General features: G+C 40.9%; 1 protein-coding gene and 1 long non-coding RNA gene across 7 annotated transcripts; one reads left to right on the forward strand and one right to left on the reverse strand.

The window, feature by feature from the left end:
* Positions 1-2161: 2161 nt before the first annotated feature.
* On the reverse strand, positions 2162-16500 carry LOC103100280 (uncharacterized). Of its 5 annotated transcripts, none has more exons than XM_056805532.1 (5): positions 16415-16500; positions 15338-15667; positions 5393-5701; positions 4501-4620; positions 2162-4261 (listed from the first exon to the last, which is right to left on the reverse strand). In XM_056805532.1, exons 1-5 carry the CDS (start codon positions 16440-16442, stop codon positions 2760-2762), a joined length of 2289 nt encoding a protein of 762 aa, XP_056661510.1. In that variant the 5' UTR covers positions 16443-16500; the 3' UTR covers positions 2162-2759. The 5 variants fall into 5 exon arrangements, with proteins under 5 accessions (XP_056661510.1, XP_056661509.1, XP_056661512.1 ...); XM_056805531.1 differs by lacking the exon at positions 16415-16500 and adding an exon at positions 16117-16255; XM_056805533.1 differs by lacking the exon at positions 16415-16500 and adding an exon at positions 16117-16255 and having other exon boundaries at positions 2659-4261; positions 4552-4620.
* Positions 8025-20590, forward strand: LOC107649639 (uncharacterized). Of its 2 annotated transcripts, XR_008913535.1 has the most exons (5): positions 8032-8370; positions 14222-14257; positions 14456-16982; positions 17274-17468; positions 18500-20590. It is a non-coding gene; the product is annotated as an uncharacterized LOC107649639 (long non-coding RNA). The 2 variants fall into 2 exon arrangements; XR_001623609.2 differs by lacking the exon at positions 18500-20590 and having other exon boundaries at positions 8025-8370; positions 17274-17535.
* Position 20591: the final 1 nt, after the last annotated feature.

Raw genomic sequence — 20591 nt, forward strand, 5'->3', positions numbered from 1 at the left:
CACAAAGACAATGTGATTGATACAAAGTGCTACAAGATTGGAGACAGGCAGATATCTAGATATTCAGCAAAGAAGAGAGAGTAGAAATTTGTACACATAAGCCAGTGAATTTGATTTCAATTCCTGGCAAAATCTAAAACATAGAAAGCAGTGATTCACAAGGCATCCACACGGTATCATTAAGGTAAAAAACAGACAATGCCAGACTAAATATTTCCTTTTCTAATAGGGTAACTAGACTGGTAAAGTTATGGGGTATATCATGCATGTAATTTACCTTAGTTTAGCAAGAAGTTGAAAATGTATCTCATGCTATTCTTGTGGAAAATATGAGCTAGATGACAATTTACAGTTGAGTGGATTCTGGATGAATTGAATAACTAGACCCAAAGAGTAACCATTAATTAAGTAACCATTGTTATCTTGGAAGAAGGTCTAATCAAATATTCCAGAGAGCTGTGACCTGTGCTGTTTAATAGTTTTATCAATGATTTGTATAAAGGCTATATGGATAGCATGCTTATTAAATTTACACAAAGTGAAGAGTAATAGCTTCCAAGGGTAACAAAGTCAGGATCCAAAAAATTATTAAACTAGAATATTGGGTTAAATCTAAAAGATGAGTTCTTAACTCCTTATTGGGTTTTGTGAACCTTTAAATACTATTTTGATAAATTTATTTTAATTGGTTTCCTTTTTAATCTTATATATTTTATTTTATACATTTAAAAACATACTGAGAAGGGGTCTGTCCATACAGATTTTACCAGAATGCCCAAAGGTTCCACAGTGCAAAAAAGGTGAAGAATCCCTGATCTAATAAGATGAAATTTAGTAGAGATAAATATTAAAGTTTCATACTTGGCTTAAAAATATAAAATCCTCAAGTGCAAGATAGGGAAGATTTAGCTAGAATGCAATTGTTCTGAAAAAAAAAAAAGAAAAAAGATCTACGTGCTTTAGTGTTTCAATAAAGGGATGTGACAAACAAAAACCCTAATGCTCTCTGAAGCTGTATTGAGAGGTAGAGTACCCAGCACCATATGGCGTATTGTGTGAATTTAAGAACATTTCAAGATCATGCTATGAGGACTGGCTGAAAGAACTAGGAAAAAAAAATTTAAACCCTTACTTCCTGCCATAGTAACAATTTTTAAGACAGAAGGGCAAAGGCTAGGTAATGGAAGTTGAAGTGACTTGCCCAAAGTCACAGAGCTAGTTAGTATCTGAGGTCAGATCTGACTGACCCTGGGTCCCCCTGACTCCAGGCCTGATGCTCTATCCATTGTGCCACCTAGTTGCCCCTGTCCCAAAGTACCTTTGAAGGGTATCATGTGGAAGTTCTGGACAGAACTAAAAGCAATAAAAGGAAGAGACAGATTTATGCCTGACATAAACATTTCCTGACAAGCTAATTAGTTTGTTAAATGACCTGCCTACCTCAGGTAGTAAGCATTTAATACTGGATGAGCGTCTAAATAAGGTAGGTTGTGGAAAAATATTCTTTTTGAGATAACGCCTCTGAAACCCTTTTTAGCTCAGCTTTTGTGAATACTGGATTAGAAAGTAGGGCCTCAGAGGCAGCTAGATGGCTCCATGGAAATTAGGGATGAGAGCCAGGCCTAGAGAATGGAGGTTCTGGGCTCAAATATGGACTCAAACACTTCCTAGTTGTGTGACCCTGAGCAAGTCATTTAATTCCTATTGGCTAGCCCTTATCACTAACTCTTCTGCCTTGGAACCCATACACAGTATTGATTCTAAGACAGAAGGTAAGGGTTAAAAAAAAAAAGTAAGTAGGACCTCTAAATTGATGTCCCCCCATTCATGCCCCCTTCATTCTAACCAACAAGCACTTCTTGAATATACATTTCACAAAAGGTTCTTCCCACCAGAAAGCCTTGGGGAAAGTGGGTATGTCATTCTCATTATGCTTACTAAGCACCTGATAATAAATCAGGTCAGCAGTTTTAAATTTTTGGAAATTATGTATGGGACAAATTACTACTTGGCAAAACTCACCATTCATACCAAGTTATGAACAAATGTATCTGAAGCAATCAGGCAGGTGAGTGCTAGAACACCTCAAATTCATGTAAAATAATGGAACCAGCTCCTTCACCTAAGGTAATGTAAATAAAGAGTGACTAGGATCAAGAACTTAAGTGTTAATTACTAAGTATTGAATTACCATGAATTGAGGATATTTCCTAAAGTTATCCTTGAATAATTACATTCCATCCCCAAATCCCTCAATCTTTAACCTGGGAAAGAAACACATTAAGCTGTTCCAGCTCCTTAAAGTCATCAGATGTAAAGCATTTTAACTTTCCTCCATGATACCTCCCCTTCATCCTATGCTCCAGGGCTTTACAATTTCAATTCTAGCTTTCTTTTTTCTGCACAGCCTTCCACTCCTTTCTGAAAGAACACACTGGGTTTCTTGCCCTGTAGCCAAACTGGTTGAATCCTTCACATACTAAGCAACATGTTCTTTCATTTCTTTTCCTCCTCCAGGAAATATTAAGTATGAGAGCACATTATCAGGCATTCTTCTTATCTTGTTCTAAAACCGGAACTGATATCTTTCTCCCCCACACCACCCCTATACCCAAATAAGCTGCTCTGTTAACATCACCAGAACCTCGAGATGAAAGATGGCCATTCAGATCAATTTATCTGGAACTTATGGTCACAAAGTTGGGAGGCACAGGGGCTGAACGTTGTTTCATATTCTTCCCTGGCCTACTTCTGCCACCTTACTTTTCTTTCCCCCGGACCTCTCCATCTATCCCTGGGGCTGGGCCATGTCTTCGTTTGGGGGAAGAACCTCTGTCTCCAACTGCCCCTGGAGATTGTTCTGAAAGATCCTCATTGATCCTCAATGATTGAGTATCAGCCTTTTCACTTGAGGCCAATCCCTCTATTCCTTCACATCCACTTGGGATTTGCTCCATGGTTTCTCCCTCCCCTCTTACAGATCTCATTCCATTTGCTCCAATATCCTTAGAGACATATCTTTCAGTGATCTCTTCATTCCCTCTGTGGAACTGTTCTTCAGCTTCCTCTCCTTGGACCTGTCCTTCAGCATCCCCTCCCCTGACCTCTCCTTCAGCATCTCTTCCCTGGGCCTGTCCTTCAGCTTCCTCTCCTTGGGCCTGTCCTTCAGCCTCCTCTCCCTGGGCCTGTCCTTCAGCCTCTCCTCCCTGGGCCTGTCCTTCAGCCTCCCCTCCCTGGGCCTGTCCTTCAGCCTCCCCTCCCTGGGCCTGTCCTTCAGCCTCCCCTCCCTGGGCCTGTCCTTCAGCCTCCCCTCCTTGGGCCTGTCCTTCAGCCTCCTCTCCTTGGGCCTGTCCTTCAGCCTCCTCTCCTTGGGCCTGTCCTTCAGCATCACTTCCCTCAGCCTGTCCTTCAGCCTCCCCTCCCTGGGCCTGTCCTTCAGCCTCCCCTCCCTGGGCCTCTCCTTCAGCCTCCCCTCCCTGGGCCTGTCCTTCAGCCTCCCCTCCCTGGGCCTCTCCTTCAGCCTCCTTTCCCTGGGCCTGTCCTTCAACCTCTCCTCCCTGGGCCTCTCCTTCAGCCTCCTCTCCCTGGGTCTGTTCTTCAGCCTCCCCACCCTGGGCCTCTCCTTCAGCCTCCTCTCCTTGGGCCTGTCCTTCAGCATCCCTTCCCTGGACCTCTTTTTCAGAATCTTCTCCCTGGGTCTGTTTTTCAGCATCTCTTCCTTGGGTCTGTTCTTCAGCTTCCCCTCCTTGGACCTGTCCTTCAGTAGCCTCTTTATCTCTCTTGTAATCCTCTGTCTGTCTATTCCCTTTCAGGATCTGTCCTTCAGTTCTTAATCCATCTGCTTCCTGAAACTGTCCCTCAGTATCCACTTCAACTTCCTTTAGCACCCTTCCCTCACTCTCTCCACATCTTAGATTCTGTCCCTTACTTTCACCCGTTTCCAAAAGGACCTGGCCCTCCCTATCACCCTTCAATATGAGGATCTTATCCTCAGTCTCTCTACAGTCTACAATGATTTCTCTCTCAGTTCTCCCATACCTCATTTCCATCACCCCCTCAGTCTTTCTATAGCCCTGTAGAAATCCAACTTTTATTTCTCCCTGAAGGATCTCTTCCTCAGACTCAGTATGGTCCTTTGGTAACAATTTCTCCGCCTCCCAGTTTCTTCCAGAGGACTGGAAGTCAGATTTCTCTTGAGGTTGCTCCCTTTCCTTTCCATCTGCTGCTGTCCGAACCTCTCCCTCCTCCTGTTCTTCCTGGCCTGGGTAATACATAAGGCTGCTTAAATAGGGAAATTTCTCTCTGCAAATTTCCCCCCCTATTTTCCTCTTATAACTTCCAAAAATTCCAGACCTTCTGGATTCCCTTTTCCCTCCCCACCCCCAACTTCTCCCATTCCCATCCTTTCCAAGATACTCATTCCTCCCTGTTTCATTCCTCCCATCTCCCTTCTCTTATCCTTCTTGTCTTGATTCCCCATCTTCCTTGCTCCCCAGTCACCTCTGTTCCTCCTGAATTGGTAGATGATGGCAAAAACTAGAACAGTAATACCCAAGATGATGATCAGGATGCTGCTAACTGATGGCCTATTGTTGCTCTGAACATCTTTCCACCACTTTTCTAAATGATGGAAGAAGAAAGGGAGAAAAAGAAGTCAGTTTCTTTACTTGTTGCTTCCTCCATATAAACCCCATCTTCCTTTAATTTTTCCCACAGATACCTAAAAATCCCTGAAAGATATGTCTCATACCCACCCACAAGCCTAGCTCTCCTTCATTTTAGAAAATATATTTCCTTCACTTCTAGACTCTTCCCCCACCCACTCCCATTCTCTTATCATTCTCTTTATACAGTGATTTGCCAGTAATCCTCTCCCTTTCAGAAACTTCATTTCCCCAACAGCCAAAGGATTTAGGTTCCACCCTTTCCATTTACCCTTCTACAGTCTTATTTTCCCACAAGTTCATTCACTTCTTGCTATTCCCAAACCTTGTTTCAGTTGTACCTGGCCTTTAGCCTTTTACTCTCTTAGTAATGTTCCTTTTCCCTTCTAGTGACCTTCTAGATACCCTTTCTTTTGTCCCTATACTTAATCAAACATCCCTCCTAAAAACTTTGGAATTCTCATCTTATAGTGTCATCAGATCATAGGATTTAAGAATTGGAAGGGACCTGAGAGATCAATTAGACCAAACTACTCATTTTACAGTTAAGAAATTGCTGCTCAAAGGAGTTATGTTCATCTATGCTGGACTTCTTGAAGCCAGAGAGTAACTCTTTAACTCCAATGCTTTTCTATCACACCAGATGGCCTCCCTAAGTTGCTTCTCATGTATTCTCCCAATAATGACTTCTGCCCTCTTGCCTCACATAGTTCCTGTAACTTCCTCACCTTTTTTGACCTCCATCTCTAATTTCTCTTGTAGGGGATGTTCCAGAGCAGGGTGAGTAACATGACAGGTAAAATTGTCTGCTAGGTCATCAGACTTCAAGGTCAAATTTAAGATCAGCTCCAAATCAAATGTACCATCAGGATTTAGTCTTGGGGACCCTACAGGGGTGGCCTCTGGTACCTTTTCCCCATTGCGTAGCCACCAGGCCTGAAGTCCCCCTGCAGGGTAGAAACCTTTGATCTGGCACAGCAGGGTAGTCTTCTCTCCTAGAAAGTCTTGGACTGGAAGCAAGGAGATGTGGGGGGCAGCTAGAGTCATGTAAGGAGAAAAGGAGAAAAGCTAATATTAATACTTAAATTGACATGGGCTGAGACCTAGAATCTCAAAAACTGTAGACAATAAACTGCATGAAATCATAAAAAGGTCTTTCATTGAAAAATAAGGGCCACCATGAATTTTTTTCAAAACATTTTCTGTCTTAATAATTTTTAAAAACTCTTACCTTCCATCTTAGAATCAATACCATGTATTTGGTTCCAAGGTAGAAAAGTGATAAGGGCTAGCCAATGGGGGGGTAAGTGACTTGCCTAAAGTCACATAACAAAGGAAGTTTCTGGGGCCAGATTTAAAATCAGGTCCTCCTGACTCCAGGCCTGGTGCTCTATCCTGTGTGCTACCTAGCTATCTTGCCACATAATGTATTAAGATTTGCACATATTAGGGGGGCAGACATATGGGCAGTATCTATTGGACAATACAACTATCAACACACAAAGATGAGGATTGCCTATCCCAGGGAACTTCAGGGAACCAGAGGTCAAAAGATGTCATTTTCACCAAGATACTAGCCCAAGGTTGGTGGAAGAAATAGAATTACATGGCTAAAATTCAGAAATAACAAAGATTAAACAAAAGTGAAAGCAGGGGGTTTAGAGTAAGGGGATTATCCTTCCTCACCAATGACATTGAAGAGGCTCTCACTGTGCTGTTCCTCACCTTCATATCCCACACTGCAGTTGTAGAGTCCTGAATCTTTAGGCTGAGTTCTGAGTATTGTCAGGGAGGCATTGCCCAATAGTAACTCTGCCTCAGAAAAAAAGCCTAAGGTTGTTAGCCCCCAGACCCTTTACCCACATCATCCTCCTCTGTTGGAAATGGGGCTACAATTTGTCCACTTAAGGCATACCAAAGTATAGTGAATGAACTAAATCCAATCATATCCCATAAGCTGAATCGACATTTGAGCACTGCTGAAGAGCCCATAGTCACCAAAGAGGAAGGCTCTGTGTAGATCTGCAGGTGAGAACCTGAAGGAGAAAGGTAAAGATGGGATAGAAAGGGCCACAGAAGAGGGGAAAAAAAACAGATCCAAGAGGTAAAATAAACAGAAGGGTAAAAGGAGAAACAGAAATCCAAAGACACAGAAGAGTGAGAGAAAAAAGAGCAAAATCAGAATTTGCTAGAGCCCCAACTTTACCCCCAAAGCAGACATCATAAAAGATCATCAAACTTCCTAGTTGACAGTTTTAGGAGTAAAAATCAAAATGTGGAAGAAGGAACATTAGACTAGGAATAAACATGTTTTATGCCTGGGTTTACCACTTACTGACACTGATACCATGGATAAATTATTTACCAAATCTCAATTTCCTCATCAAATGGAAGACAACTCCACCTCATGGAATTATTGTTGGCATCAAATAAGATACCACCTCATGGAATTATTGTTGGCATCAAATAAGATAGTATTTGTGGATATGCTTTGAAAACCTTATCATGAGACATATCATTTTATTATATACCAACTTTCTTTGATTGAATTAATCAGGGACAACTTACTAAAGGATCTTCTTATTTTATAAAATGAGAAGAACTGAAAGGACAGCTAAGAGCATGAGAAAAGAAGGGACAAGGGAGAGAGGTCTACAAACACACCTGTCTCCTTTATGGCCCTTGCTACCTCTTAAGAACAATGATTATTTGAATCAGAGGGTACTCACTACTACAGCATGGCACTGTGAAAAAAGCACTATCTAGAGAATCAGAGGGTCTGAGTTCGAATATCCAGACTTGGTTCTTGACTTTATTGTCTGTGGTACCTTCAACATGTCACTTAGCTGCTCTAAACTTCTACTTCCTTCTTAGTTAAATGAGATTTTAAGACTCTACAACTTTCAAAATTCCTTCTAATTCTATGATCCTACTCACCAAACAACCTTGTGATCTTGTTTTCCCAAAAAGGGAAAGGTTTCTTCATGTTTTCCATTCTTTGATAAGTGCAGTACCTACTATGGGGCAAACCTCTGTGCTAGGTGCCAGAAAAGACACAAAGATGTTGTAAATAAAATGTTGAGCTGGGCTTTGAAGAACAGGTAGTTTTTCAATAAAATATGAAGAAAAGGGAATAAGCAAAATCAAAAAAGTTACAGGACATGTTGGCAGTGATATGTAGGAGAGACCTGAGGCTGGAGGAAAAAGACAGACTGAAGTTCCTGAGGACTTGATTACTAGTCTAAGGAACTGAGATTCTGCTGCCTAGTGAAGCAGGCCAAAGGGAACCAGTGAACTAGAATGACACCACATCAGTGCCAGATCACAATGGATGTGGCATGAAGGATGGATTGAGGGGAGAACAAAGGGGTTAGGAGGCTTTAGTGTGTCTAGAAGAGAAATGACAAGGGGTCTAAAGTAAAAGAGTAGCAATTTTAAAAAAAATGAAAACCAGATTGGAGGGGCAGACAGGAAAACTATTTCTAAGACAGAATCATAGGATCTAGTAACTAATTAATTGTAGGGGGTGAGTGTCCAGGGAAGTCAGGAATAACAGATTTTATTGGTAAGATAAGTCATCTGTTTTTTGCTAGGTTGAGCCTGAGGTCCTAGCAAGACCTCTAGGTAGAGATATCCAATAGATCACTGGAACTGAGAAAGTGAAGAAAGAACAGACTCCAACCCACTTTGATATGCCAGTTCAATGGTAAGACTGGATGAAGTAGGAATTTGGGACCGTCTTGGGAAATGCCTTTATTAAATGGGAAGAAGAAATAATAAAAATAAGTGAAAGGAAAAGAAGAATAGTCAGAAAAGTAGGAGAACCAGTGAAGGATGATGTCATTAAAGTCAAGGCGGGGGAAAAAAAGACAAAAACAAATTCAGAAAGAATGAGTCCACAATGTCACATACTGGAGGGAAGATTAGGAAAGATTGAAAACTGAAACAAAGACATTAAATCTGAAGAAAAAGAGGCCACTAGCCACTTCTGAGAACAATATCAGTTAAGCTATAAAAGGTGAAATCCAAGGATAAGCAGTAGAAAGCAGACAATCATCATAGTCAACTTCTTCCAGAAGTTTGGCTGCAAAAAGGTTTTGCAAAAAGTCTAGGCAACAGGTGGTTAACATGTGAGGTTTTGCTTTCTTTCATAGAAGAGACATAAGTATGTTTTATTAAACACCTAGTGTATATAAAACACTGATTGATATAGGAGATACAATATCTAGATAGAACATGGTAATCGATTTCACAAAGTTACAGTTTGGTAGGGGTATAAAACAAAGCACAGATAATTATAACAGATAAAACATTTATTAAGCACTTACAGTATACCAGGCCATTGCTAATATGCAACATTCCATGATAATTATGTTACAAAGATGCAAAACAAAGTACCAGAAAGAGTCAAAGTGGGAAGGTTGTTATAGACAAAGAGATTGGGAAAGGCTTCCTGGAGAAGACGGCAACCAACTTGGGTTTTAGGAGAGAAGAGACACCAGGTAAAAGAACAGGGTAAGAAATGCACAGAGATGGAAAAGCATAAGAGGTGTGCTGAGGGAGCTACTAAAGAGTAATGGAAGGAAGTAATATCAGATGAGATTAGGATGACAGGATAGTACCAGCTTGAATGCCACATGTAAATCTGGTAAAAAAAAAATTTATTCTTCAGGCATGAGGGAATCATTGGAAGTTGATAAGGAGAAATGGTATGTGGCAGAGCAACAGCACTAGAAGAGATGAATTTCATGACTTTTCTGGTTGCCATCACTATTTCCCCTTTTCTTTCCCCCTACTCCAGTCATGTGGGGGTCAAGAAAAGGTTTGGCAAAGGAGAACTACAATGAGTAGATTAGAGCTGTTTGAATCTATTTAGAAAGCTATTCTCACCAAACCCAGGCAGGCATGGTGAGCTGCTTCTGCTGTTTGTTGCCTGGAAATAGAGCTCTTCACCAAAAGACCTCCACTCCCACCATTCCCTAAAGCTATCCAGTGCAGTGCAAGTAACTCAAGTTCTACATCATTAAGCATAAGTATCTTCACATCAAAATTTTAATTAAAATCTTAAGACTGATTCAACCCACAAGTTTCTCCATACTTTCTCATTTCCCCTGACCACCACTAGCAAATTCCTTTGTCTTGCTTCCTAATCTTTGTGATTTGCTCAGGAAAAAAACTTCTTCATTTTCCACTTCCTTTTTGACTTCCAGTTCCACCATCAATCTCTCCAGAACCCCTATTTTCCCCACTCCTCACTTTTATATTTTATTGATGATTTTAAAATGTCACTGTCAGTTATTAATGATTTTAAATCCATCTCTTCAAATTTTCCCCTTCCCCAAACAAGCACATGAATTAGCTATGCCTGAAAAATGTTTCCTTCTATACCTATATTCTACTTTCTTCTCCAAAAGGGAAAGAGCCACCCTACTATCCTGAGAAAACTCTCCTTCATCCAATATACTGTCCACCTATACCTAACCAAGTTTTATAGTTTTCAACTGAAGACACACTCTCCTATATTGCCTATTATTTATTTTATGCTCTCTGACATCCAACTGATATATTCCTTGCTCCCTAATAACGCTTCCAGACTCTCTCTCTGCCACCATAACTCAACAATCTAGCTTCCTCTGGGGTTAACTCTAACCAACTAGAGCACTCTATCCAAATCCTTGTTGCTGCCATCTACTGATCCAGGCATCCTAACTTCTTTCTCATTGAATTTCAGTACTTGACTCACTATTTTCTCTCTCTGCACTATCATCTGGCTGTCTCATCTTTGGTGACTTCAATACTTAATATCAACAGTCCTTTACAATAACCTCCAAGGTCATCCACCTCTTCAACTCCCCACATCTTCTATATTTTCTCTTTCTCAGCTATCCAAGACATGGTCATACTATATAAAGACTTCAATATCATAGATATCTCTTTTTTTCATAATCTTGAATTTCTCAGAATCAAAATACAGTGTCTTTCCACATCTTTTTCTTCTACTAAGCCTGCTTTCATCTCCACAAAGACCACTAGTTTCTCTATCCCTTTCTTTATTCCCAAATCCAACTTCTTCTCTCAGAATGCCCTCACCATCTTACCTCTTGCTTCCCAACCTCTGGTTTGCTGAGGCAAAAACCCATTTTTTTTTGTCTCCTCCTCCATTACTACCTAATTCTAACCTGATTTGGCTCACTCCTCAAGCCTACTGATCTGACTGGACACCATCATTATATTCAAATTTCATTAAAGATTTCTCCTTTTAAGACTTTTTATTAATTGACAGCTATTGTTTTTACATCACATTAATTGATAAAATATATTTTTCTCTACCAAGGGTCTGTCCCATGCAACAAAGAAAGAAAATCAGGTCAGTAAAAACTAAAATATCAATGATTAACCAAATGTGAAAATATATGCAATATTCCACAGCCAATGTCTCCCTCCTCTGCAAAGAACAAGTACATTTTTTAATTCTTCAGGGCCAAGTTTCTTAGTCACTACAGTTATGTTCATGAAGGTTTTTTGGTTGTTGCTTCAATTTACAATATTGTAATCAACTAGAGACCTCTTGTTAAATGATATAGCAACTTGTCATTCCTCATCTTTGACCTTTTTGCAACTTTTGACACTGCTGGCCAGTTCCTCATCTTGAATGCTCTCCTTTTTCTTGATTTCTGAATGACACTTTTCTCCTGGTTCTTCTATCTGTGTGACTGTCTTTTGTTGGTTCACCAAATAAATCCTACTCCAAAATCACCATAATCCCTTGAGACTCTGTCCCAAGTTCTCTTTTTCTATACTGTCCCTTGGTGATAGCATCTGCTTCAATTAATCCAATTATTAATTCACTACAAATAATTCCCAAATCTTTCATTAATTCTAGACAAACTCCTCTCTTCACCTGTATGTCCCATCAGCACCTCAAACTCAGTATTTCCAAAGCAGACCTCTTCATCATCATTATGATCCCTAGATCTATCCCTTCTCCAAATACCCTCACACCCTCATTCCTATTGATAATATCTTTTTTTTTTTTAAACCTTTACTTTCTCTCTTAGAATGGATACTAAGCATCTATTCTAAGGCAGAAGAGCACTAAGGGCTAGGCAATTGGAGTTAAGTGACTTGCCCCAGGTCACACAACTAGGAAGTATCTGATACCAGATTTGAACCCAGGACCTCCTATCTCTAGGCCTGGCACTCTATCTACTGAGTCACCTAGCTGCCCCAGAAAGCAAAATCTTCTCAAGTGACCTACATTTAAAATCTTTGGAGTATCTTTGACTCTGTCCCCTCACTCATCCTCCCTACCAATTAGTCACCAGAGCCTACTGCCTCTTTCTCCCCATCTTTCCTATCTTCTCTTCTTTATTACTTCACTTGGTGATCTCATCAGCTCCCACAGATTTAATTGCCAACTATGTTGTTTCTTTTTTTTCCCAACCTTTATCTTGTTTTAGAACCTATTCTAAAATCTATTTGGCTCTAAAGCAGAAGAACAGTAAGGGGCAGGCAATTGTGGTTAAGTGACTTTCTCAGGGGCCACATAGCTAGAAAAGTATTTGAGGTCACATTTGAACCCAGCACCTCCCAAATCCAGGCATGGTACTCTATCCCACAGTGCTACTCCTATGCCAATGATTCCTAAACCTATCCTAATCTCTCTGCAGACCTTCAATATCAAATCTCCAACTGTATTTTATATATCTTTAACTAGATATTCAGTAGACATCTTTAAACTCACTACATCCAAAGTGGAGCTCATTATCTTTCCCTTTAACTTGCTCCTGTCCCTTCCCCCCAGCCACTTTACCTTACCTATTATTGTAGAGGGCAACACTATCCTCCCAATCCTTAAGGCTCATAACCTAGGAATCATCCTGGATTTTTCATGATCTCTTACTCCCCACATCTAAGCTATTGGTAAGACCTATCAGTTTTATCTTTACAACATCTCTCAAATACACCTCTTCTCTGACATTGCCACCACTCTAGTTCAGGCCTTCATCAACCCCAAATCTGGACTATTTCAAGAGCTTGCTGGTGGGTCTGCTTGCCTCATGTCTCTCTCACTCTATCCTGCATTCCACTACTCAAATCATTTTCCCAAAACTGGTATTTTCTCAACCTCATACTCAATAACTCCAGTGGTTCCCTACTGCTGTCAGGATCAAATACAAAATGCTGTTTGGCATTCAAACTCCTTCATAAACTAGTGCCCTCTCCTTTTCCAATGCCTTTCTAGTCTTCTTACTCCTTATTCCCTGACATGTATTCCTTGACCTAGGGACACTGGCCTCCTAGCTGTTCCGACAACAAGACACTCCATCTCTTTGCATTTTATCTAGCTGTCCCCCATGCCTAGAATGCTCTCATTCCTCCCTTCTACCTACTGACTTTTCCAGCTTCCTTCAAGTCCCAACTAAAATCTCATCTTCTACAGGAAGCCTTCCATAATTCCTAATTGCAGTTCCTTCCTTTTATTAAACATTTCCTAGTTATCCTGTATACAGTTTGCTTTTGTATACATTTATTTGCATGTTATCTCCCCTATTAGACTATAAGCTCTTTGAATGTAGGGACACTCTTTTGCCTTTTTTGTATGCCCAGCTTGGCAGTGCCTGGCACATAGCAGATCTTAACATTTACTGATTGATAAATTTTCACAATTTGCCTTGACACTGCATGAGGACAATTCCTCATCCTCTCTCCCTTAAACTACTGTAATAAAGCTTACTAGTCCCTCAACTTCCAGTCTCTCCTTAAAGCCATTCTTCGCACTGCAAAAACAATTTTCCCCAAGGCACAGCAGTTTCCCTATTGCTTCTAAGATAAAACACAAACTACTCTACCTGGCCTTAAAGCTCCTCCAACATTTTGGCTTTGACTTACTGCACTTACTGTCCAAGCTGAATGGAATGAATGTTCATTACAGTTTTTTTACAATCCTTATCTTCCTTTAAGGAACAGCTCAGATGCTTTTTTTTTTAATTTTAAAAAACCTGTTTCATCCCCTCAAGTTTCAATTCCACTTAGTCTAGCTTTCTCCTCTGTCCTCCAGTTACATACTTTCTATTATGCCTATCTGTGTAAATATCAATATATTATACTCCCACCCACCCTACTTGTAAAGACTGTTTCCTTATATGGCTTTTAATCCCAGATCCTATCACAGCATTTTCTTATAATGGATATTTAATATAGAGCTATATAATACCTCTTATAGAACTGAAAAATACTTCTTCCTCTACAAAAGGAGGGAAGTATGGGTGAAAACAGAAGTTCAGAGGAACATTGGAAGTAGAGCAGTAAGAATTCCCATTTTTAAAAATGTCTGTAAAAAAAAAAAGATGAAGTCTGCTGAAAAGGCTGAAATTGGAAGCCTGATAAAAGAGAATTGGAACAGATACTAAAGATAACTTGATAATAGGTACTATGATAAGAGATGAAAAGGTTGCCAAAGAGAAGTAGAAGGGTCCCAGTTGATTGTTAAGAAACAACAATTTATAAAGGATGAAATGAATTTGGCTTCATGTGTTTTTGGTTTTTTTCCCCAGAAGTGCTTGGCAGCTCAGGAGCAGAAAAAGTATATGGTAAGCTTATATGTTGTAAACCACTGGCTTTGTAATACCAATCGATTTTTTGTGAGTTGGGGTGATATAAATAGCAAAATTAAAAGACCAAACTTTGGGAAGTTTCCCACATTACTGAATAGTCCCTAAATGGAAAGGATATTTTGAACAAATCAGGTCTCCCTTGTAATGACTGTGTTAATACCTTTTGATATGCAGGATCCAAGGTTCCAAAAATCAAATGCTTTGGAGAATAGAAGGGACTGAAATTCATTTTGAACAAGGGTGAAAGTTAGAGAAAGCTGCCAGTGTCTAATTTCAGGTAAGATATCACCTGGCAAAATGTCTTTGGGTTCAAAAGTTGACAGAAAAACATATATTTGACCACCTATTGTATATGAATGATACATATACATGTACCTAGAGCTTCATAGCTTACAAAACAGTTTCACATATATTATCTCACTTCATCCTTACAATTCTGTAAGGTAGTTACAGCAGGCATTGTTCATATATATGTGTGTGTGTATTTTTTTTTAAGAGAGAACTGTGGATTCAAATAATTTTTTACTTGTTTCAGTCACAGCACTAGTGATGGCAACACTGAGACTAGAATCTAGGCCTTCTAACTCCTTTAAGTGTTCTTTCCCCTATACTATACCAATACCACAGAAATAAGTAAAGAAGGCAGGCCTTCACTGTAGCCTCAGAAATGGAATATGTGTAACAACTCTCAAAAGAATCAACTGCTATTGGGTTATACTTTGTTATTCCTAGGGTTACCAGCAGCTACCTAGATAGAAGGGATCATATATCATGGACTTAGAACTGGAAAGGACCTTAGAGGCCAACTCTCTCATTTGACACATAAGGAAGTAGAGACTTAAAGAAGTTATGTGATTTGCCCAGTAATAGAGAATTTGAACCTAAGTCTTCTTGTCTAGGTCCAGCACTTTATACATTATAACATAAGAAAATTGTGGCTTAAGGTCATGTAGTTACTAAGAGGCTAAGATCCAGTATCCAAAGTCAGGTCTCCTAACTCCAATCCCATACTCACAATTGAACCACAATACCTCTATATGGCTGTGGCACCCTTACCTGAAATCTCCAGAAGGACTTCAGCTTCTGCCTGTTGTTCCCCAATTGTCACAGTACAGTAGTAAGAGCCTAGATCTGCCATAGCCACACGATGGAGAAGAAGGGAAGCATTGCCCTTCCGAAGACCCTCAGCACTTTCTGGTAGCTCTGTGCCTGGGCGCTGGGTCACCAAGATTCCATCATATTCTGCTAGGAGCTGCTGGCCATGGTGCCAGGCAACGGTGGGAATTGGTGTGTCCTCACCCACTACTGGGAAAATGCACTGAAGAAGCACATCTGACCCTGGGGAGACCAGCACTGGAGAAGGGTCCATGGAAATGTGGAAGGTAGCTGGATTAGGAAAGGAAACTTACCATGTGTAAAGCAGTGATTCAATGCCAGGAGGCCCCCTAGACCTTCCCAAATGTGCTTTTAAAACATCTGACATAAGGGTGTAAAGCCACAAAGCATACCTTTGAAAGATAGCACTCTTCCCCCATGCTCCCTACTGGGATTTGTCTCTCATGGAATCACAGATTGTCAGTGGAACCTCAGACTTCATTTATCCAACTTCATTTAGAGGCCTTGGGCCACGAGAGCAATCTGAGCATGGTTTCCCTGCCAGTTAAGTACCCATACATAGGTAGGTCTTGCACTCAAGTCTACAGCATAGCATGGTGCTCTGCCTCCCCCCTTCCCTCACAGGCACTCACTGCCTCCCCCACCTCTCTAGCAAACCCCAAGGAGGACCTCAAGGGCAGGCGGGATTCAAGTCCCCTGATAGTCCTCCTCCAACTCACCAGCTCCCCCGAGCCAGAACCACAGTGTCCATTCCATACTGGCTGCCCCCACACACCTCCCCTAACTTGGGCTCTTTCGACTTGCCGCCCTTCAACTTGGCCCCGGGCTGCGGCTGAGCCCCGGCAGGCGGGAGGGAGCCAGGGGCCCGCCCCTGCTCCGAGGCCAAGGCTAAAACTGTGGGGGCGGAGACACAGGGAGGCTCCTACATCCGAGACCTCGAACGCCCACTCGCCCCCCCCTGCCGGTAACGGCGCCGGCTCGCGCCGCTGAAGCTTTCCCGCCGCACCCACCCCCAACCTGCCGTCATCGTCGTCGCCGTAACCATAAGCTGAGAAGTGGAAAACAGCCATTCCGAACGCCCACGGAAGCGTGCTGCGCATGCGCCCCTCTCGCCTGGTAAGTGGGCGGAGTCCCGGATGAGGATTCCGCGTCGTATCGGGGCGAAAGAAAGGCCGCACTCGCTGATTGGCTGCGGGGCCTAGGCGCCACAAGCATAAAAGGAAGACTCCCGGTGTGGAGGGACGGGGAGCCTCAGGCGTGTATGCGCGCCTGAGTGGCAATGCTTGTCTGATCATAGCTTACGCCGCGATTCCCTTCCCCGTATAGAACCATCTCAATTTCTTCTTTCATCATGGGTCACCCGACTTTGCAACATAAAACCGGCCCAATCACTCTTTATTTTTTATTATTTGTTTTATTGCTATTCCTCCTCTTTTGTGGTTGGTATATCTATGCCCGAATGCACATGCGGAGGGCTCTAGCAGAAGGAGCTGATGATGCCACCTGGAATGACTTCAGGCCTCAAAGATGGCATCCGGTCCATCTTCCCCCAAATCAAGAGGTCTGCGGGTTAGACCTGGCCCAGGTGAGGAAGGGCAAATTCAGGTGGGAGGAGTCTCCACGGGGCAGTATTCAAAGGATGTAATTGCTCAGAGCTGAATGTTTTTTCCTAAAATAAGGATGGCCTTTGGCCCAGGACTATAAACCTAATACTTATTTGCCATTATCAGAGACAAGGAGTTTGAAGCAGCATCAGCTTGTTCAAAAGAATGTGGACCATTCCCTTGAACCACAAAGCACTCACCCAACCACTGGATTTTTCTAAAGCCTTTACTGATGCCACTTAACCATTCTTATCCTCCCTGCTGCTCTCCAGGCCTGAATCAGGGAAGTGTGTTCACAGCACCCAAATCCAAACTGGCCAATTCTCTTGGAGAGCTACTGGAAAGGAACAGCTGAGCTGATTTGTTTCCTGTGACCTAGCTGATGACATGGATTCATAATTGTTGCTGTGACTACATCCGGTTCATTTGAAATGAGCATCATGCTGACTTATAAGATGATCAATGAAGTATGTGATACTTATTTTGGAACACTGAAGAGGTTACTACAACTTAACATGTAATTTAAGGATTCAATGTGTTCCTTGGTTCTACTTAAGACAAAAACCAAGACACTATTCTGTCCTGTGAGCTATACATAGTAGGTATTATGTGATTACCACATCCTGAAAGTCTAGTTTCTAATCAACCTCTGGTCATGAGGTCTTGTGGCATTTCATGCCATTACAGGGGCTCCCTCCACTCTAACTGTAAGCCTATTTCTTTTTGTACCAGTCTGTCCAATGGCCTCACTAACATACATGGAAACGTAGAATTGCGAAATCAGAGCAGGAAGATACAAAATAATCATCTACTCCAATCTCCTGGCACCTCATAAGTACTCTGCAGCATCTCAAAAGACTGTTAAGATACAAATGGCTAAGACCTTGGACCTAGAACAAGTGACCTAGATTTAAATCCTGCACCAGTCACTTGATATCTGTTCCCATGGGTGAACATATGCCTATGGTAACCTAAGTCCAAGTTTACTTATCTATAAATGAACTAATACTAATTAGATTATATAAAAACACTTGTATATCTTACTATAGAGACATGAATGATACAGTTTCTACTCAAAACTTAATTCATTTAAGGATAGTTTTCTTAAAAATGCATTCTTTTATCTCCTTTTATAACTTATACCCTAGACCAGTTAAGCCTCCTCTATATCAAACATTATAATATTTGGAGACAATGATCAATCATTCCCTTACACCTCCCTTCCCTCTCTATCTTCTCCAGCCTTATCTTCATCTTTTTTTTGTGTGTCCTGTTCAAACCTTCAATAGCTATTGTCTGAGGTGGGATCTCAACTCCACTCTGGACATTCATAGCCCTCCTGTCATCCCCTAGACCTAACCTACTTACAATGCCACTGTTCTTTATACAAATTATACTATGCCTAGTTCTTAGAACACACTATGGGGTTGAATTCTTTGATGCTTTTTGCTTAAGATTGTTTCCCATATCTAGATTGCCCCCTAATTTCCATCCACAGGTAACTGTGATCATAGTAGCAAGAGCATCTGACTTCAAGACATTTCAACTGTAACCTTACTTCCAATACTTATGACCAACCACAGACAAATCGTTAGTCTGTTTTCCTCATCAGTAAAATGGGGAAGATATTTGTGCTACCTGCTTACATTATTTCTCTAAGAAAATCTATGCACCAATAAAACTGATCCTACTTTTTTGCCCTTCAGAGAAAATATATTTGGTCCAAAAATCCTTCAAGACTTATATCACTCCTCTAATGAAACTTTCCCATATTATATACCAAACCATCTCTCAAAAGGTCATTTTAAGACCAAAGGACTGAGATTACTATCTCTGACAGGTAGTCTACCCCAAATGAGTTTGGATATTTGAATTTTACATAACTATAAAATAATGCAGTTCAAATTCCACCTCTTCCATGAAGCCCATTAGTGGTACCCCTTAGCCAACAAACTCTTTAAATTCCTGTTGAGCCAACTCTTATGACTGATCACTTATTCAAGTTATTTCTATCCTTATCTTCATCAATCTATTTGATGACAACAAAGCATCTTAATCATTTGTTTCTTTAGCACCTATGTGTAGGGGCTCACACATAACTAAGTACTCAATCACATTTAGACTCAAAAGAATCTCAAGAGGCTCAGTCAATGTGGCTTATTTACAGATAGGGAAAGTGAAACCAAAAGACTTTAACAATTTGCTCATGGGGATCACAGTTAGCTAAGAGGCAAAACCAGGACCTAAACTCCCTCAAGTGGGCTCTAGAAAGTAAAACAAACCAAACTTTGCTAGAAAGATTTGAGGGGTCAGCTGGATAGCTCAGTGGAATGAGAGCCAGGCCTAGAGATAGGAGGTCCTAGGTTCAAATCTGGATTCAGATACTTCTTAGCTATGTGGCCCTGGGCAAGTCACTTAACCCCCATTGCCTAACCCTTACATAGTATTGATTCTAAGATGGAAGATAAGGGGTTAAAAAAGAAAGATAATTTGAGAATAGATCACCCTCTCTATGGGAAAGGGAGGGAATTATGGGTGTGCAACTCTGTATACAATGTTAGACTTGGTTAATAATTCTTTATTGCGTGGTTTTAAAAAATCCTTTGTTAAAATGCAATGCTGGTCAGGGATCATAGGATCATAGTTGGTCTGGAAAGGTAAACCAGGTTTCCCTTCACCCAAATGGCCCCTGCTCAAGTCATAGATTTTGTATCTCGAATGCATAAAAGAGTAAAGGAATGATCATTACTGACTAGTAAACCTTTGCAAGCTCTAGTCCAGGATTCTTTTAAAGTCAAACAAGAGAATAGTATTATGCCCTCTGACATTTAAGAATGGGGCTAAGGGACAGCTGGATAGCTCAGTGGATTGAATCAGGCCAAGAGACGGAGATCCTAGGTTCAAATCTGGCCTCAGACACTTCCCAGCTGTGTGACCCTGGACAAGTCACTTAACTCCCACTGCCTAGCCCTTACCACTCTTCTGCCTTGGAACCAATACTCAGTATCGATTCTAAGATAGAAGGTAAGGGTTTAAAAAAAAAAAGAATGGGGCTGTTTAAGTGGCCAAAAATAAAAACAGAACCGGTATTAGAATGAGAAGCAACATGTACAGTAGGGTTCCTTCTACTTTCATAATGAATGAAGAAAAGCGCTGAGGAGAGACAGAGCAAAAAGGCAGAATATATCCTCACTTTGACAACTCATGGACATAAGAGATGAGGATTAACTCATGGTGGATAACTGATAGAAGTGCATATTCCAAGAACAGCTAACTTCTACTTAATCTCAGGACCACACTGACCAATTCTTCAAAATATTCCACAAACAAGGAAAAAGTCACATCCTACCTTCTCAACTTCTCTTGATAGCATTCCCTCTCTACTTCTTGATCTGTCTCACAATTGTTTCAAGTATATACTAATTATTTCCCAGGTAAGATCATAATCTTTAAAGGTAGAGAATATGTCACTTGTTTATCATAGTGAATACTTTGGAAATACCACAGTAGTGAGTTATCTGATAAATCAACTTGAAATATACAGAAAGCCTGAGTAATTTTAATGTATGTTAATGTCCCAAACACAGTTA

Source organism: Monodelphis domestica, chromosome 7 (assembly GCF_027887165.1).
Source record: "Monodelphis domestica isolate mMonDom1 chromosome 7, mMonDom1.pri, whole genome shotgun sequence".
NCBI lineage: Eukaryota > Metazoa > Chordata > Mammalia > Didelphimorphia > Didelphidae > Monodelphis > Monodelphis domestica.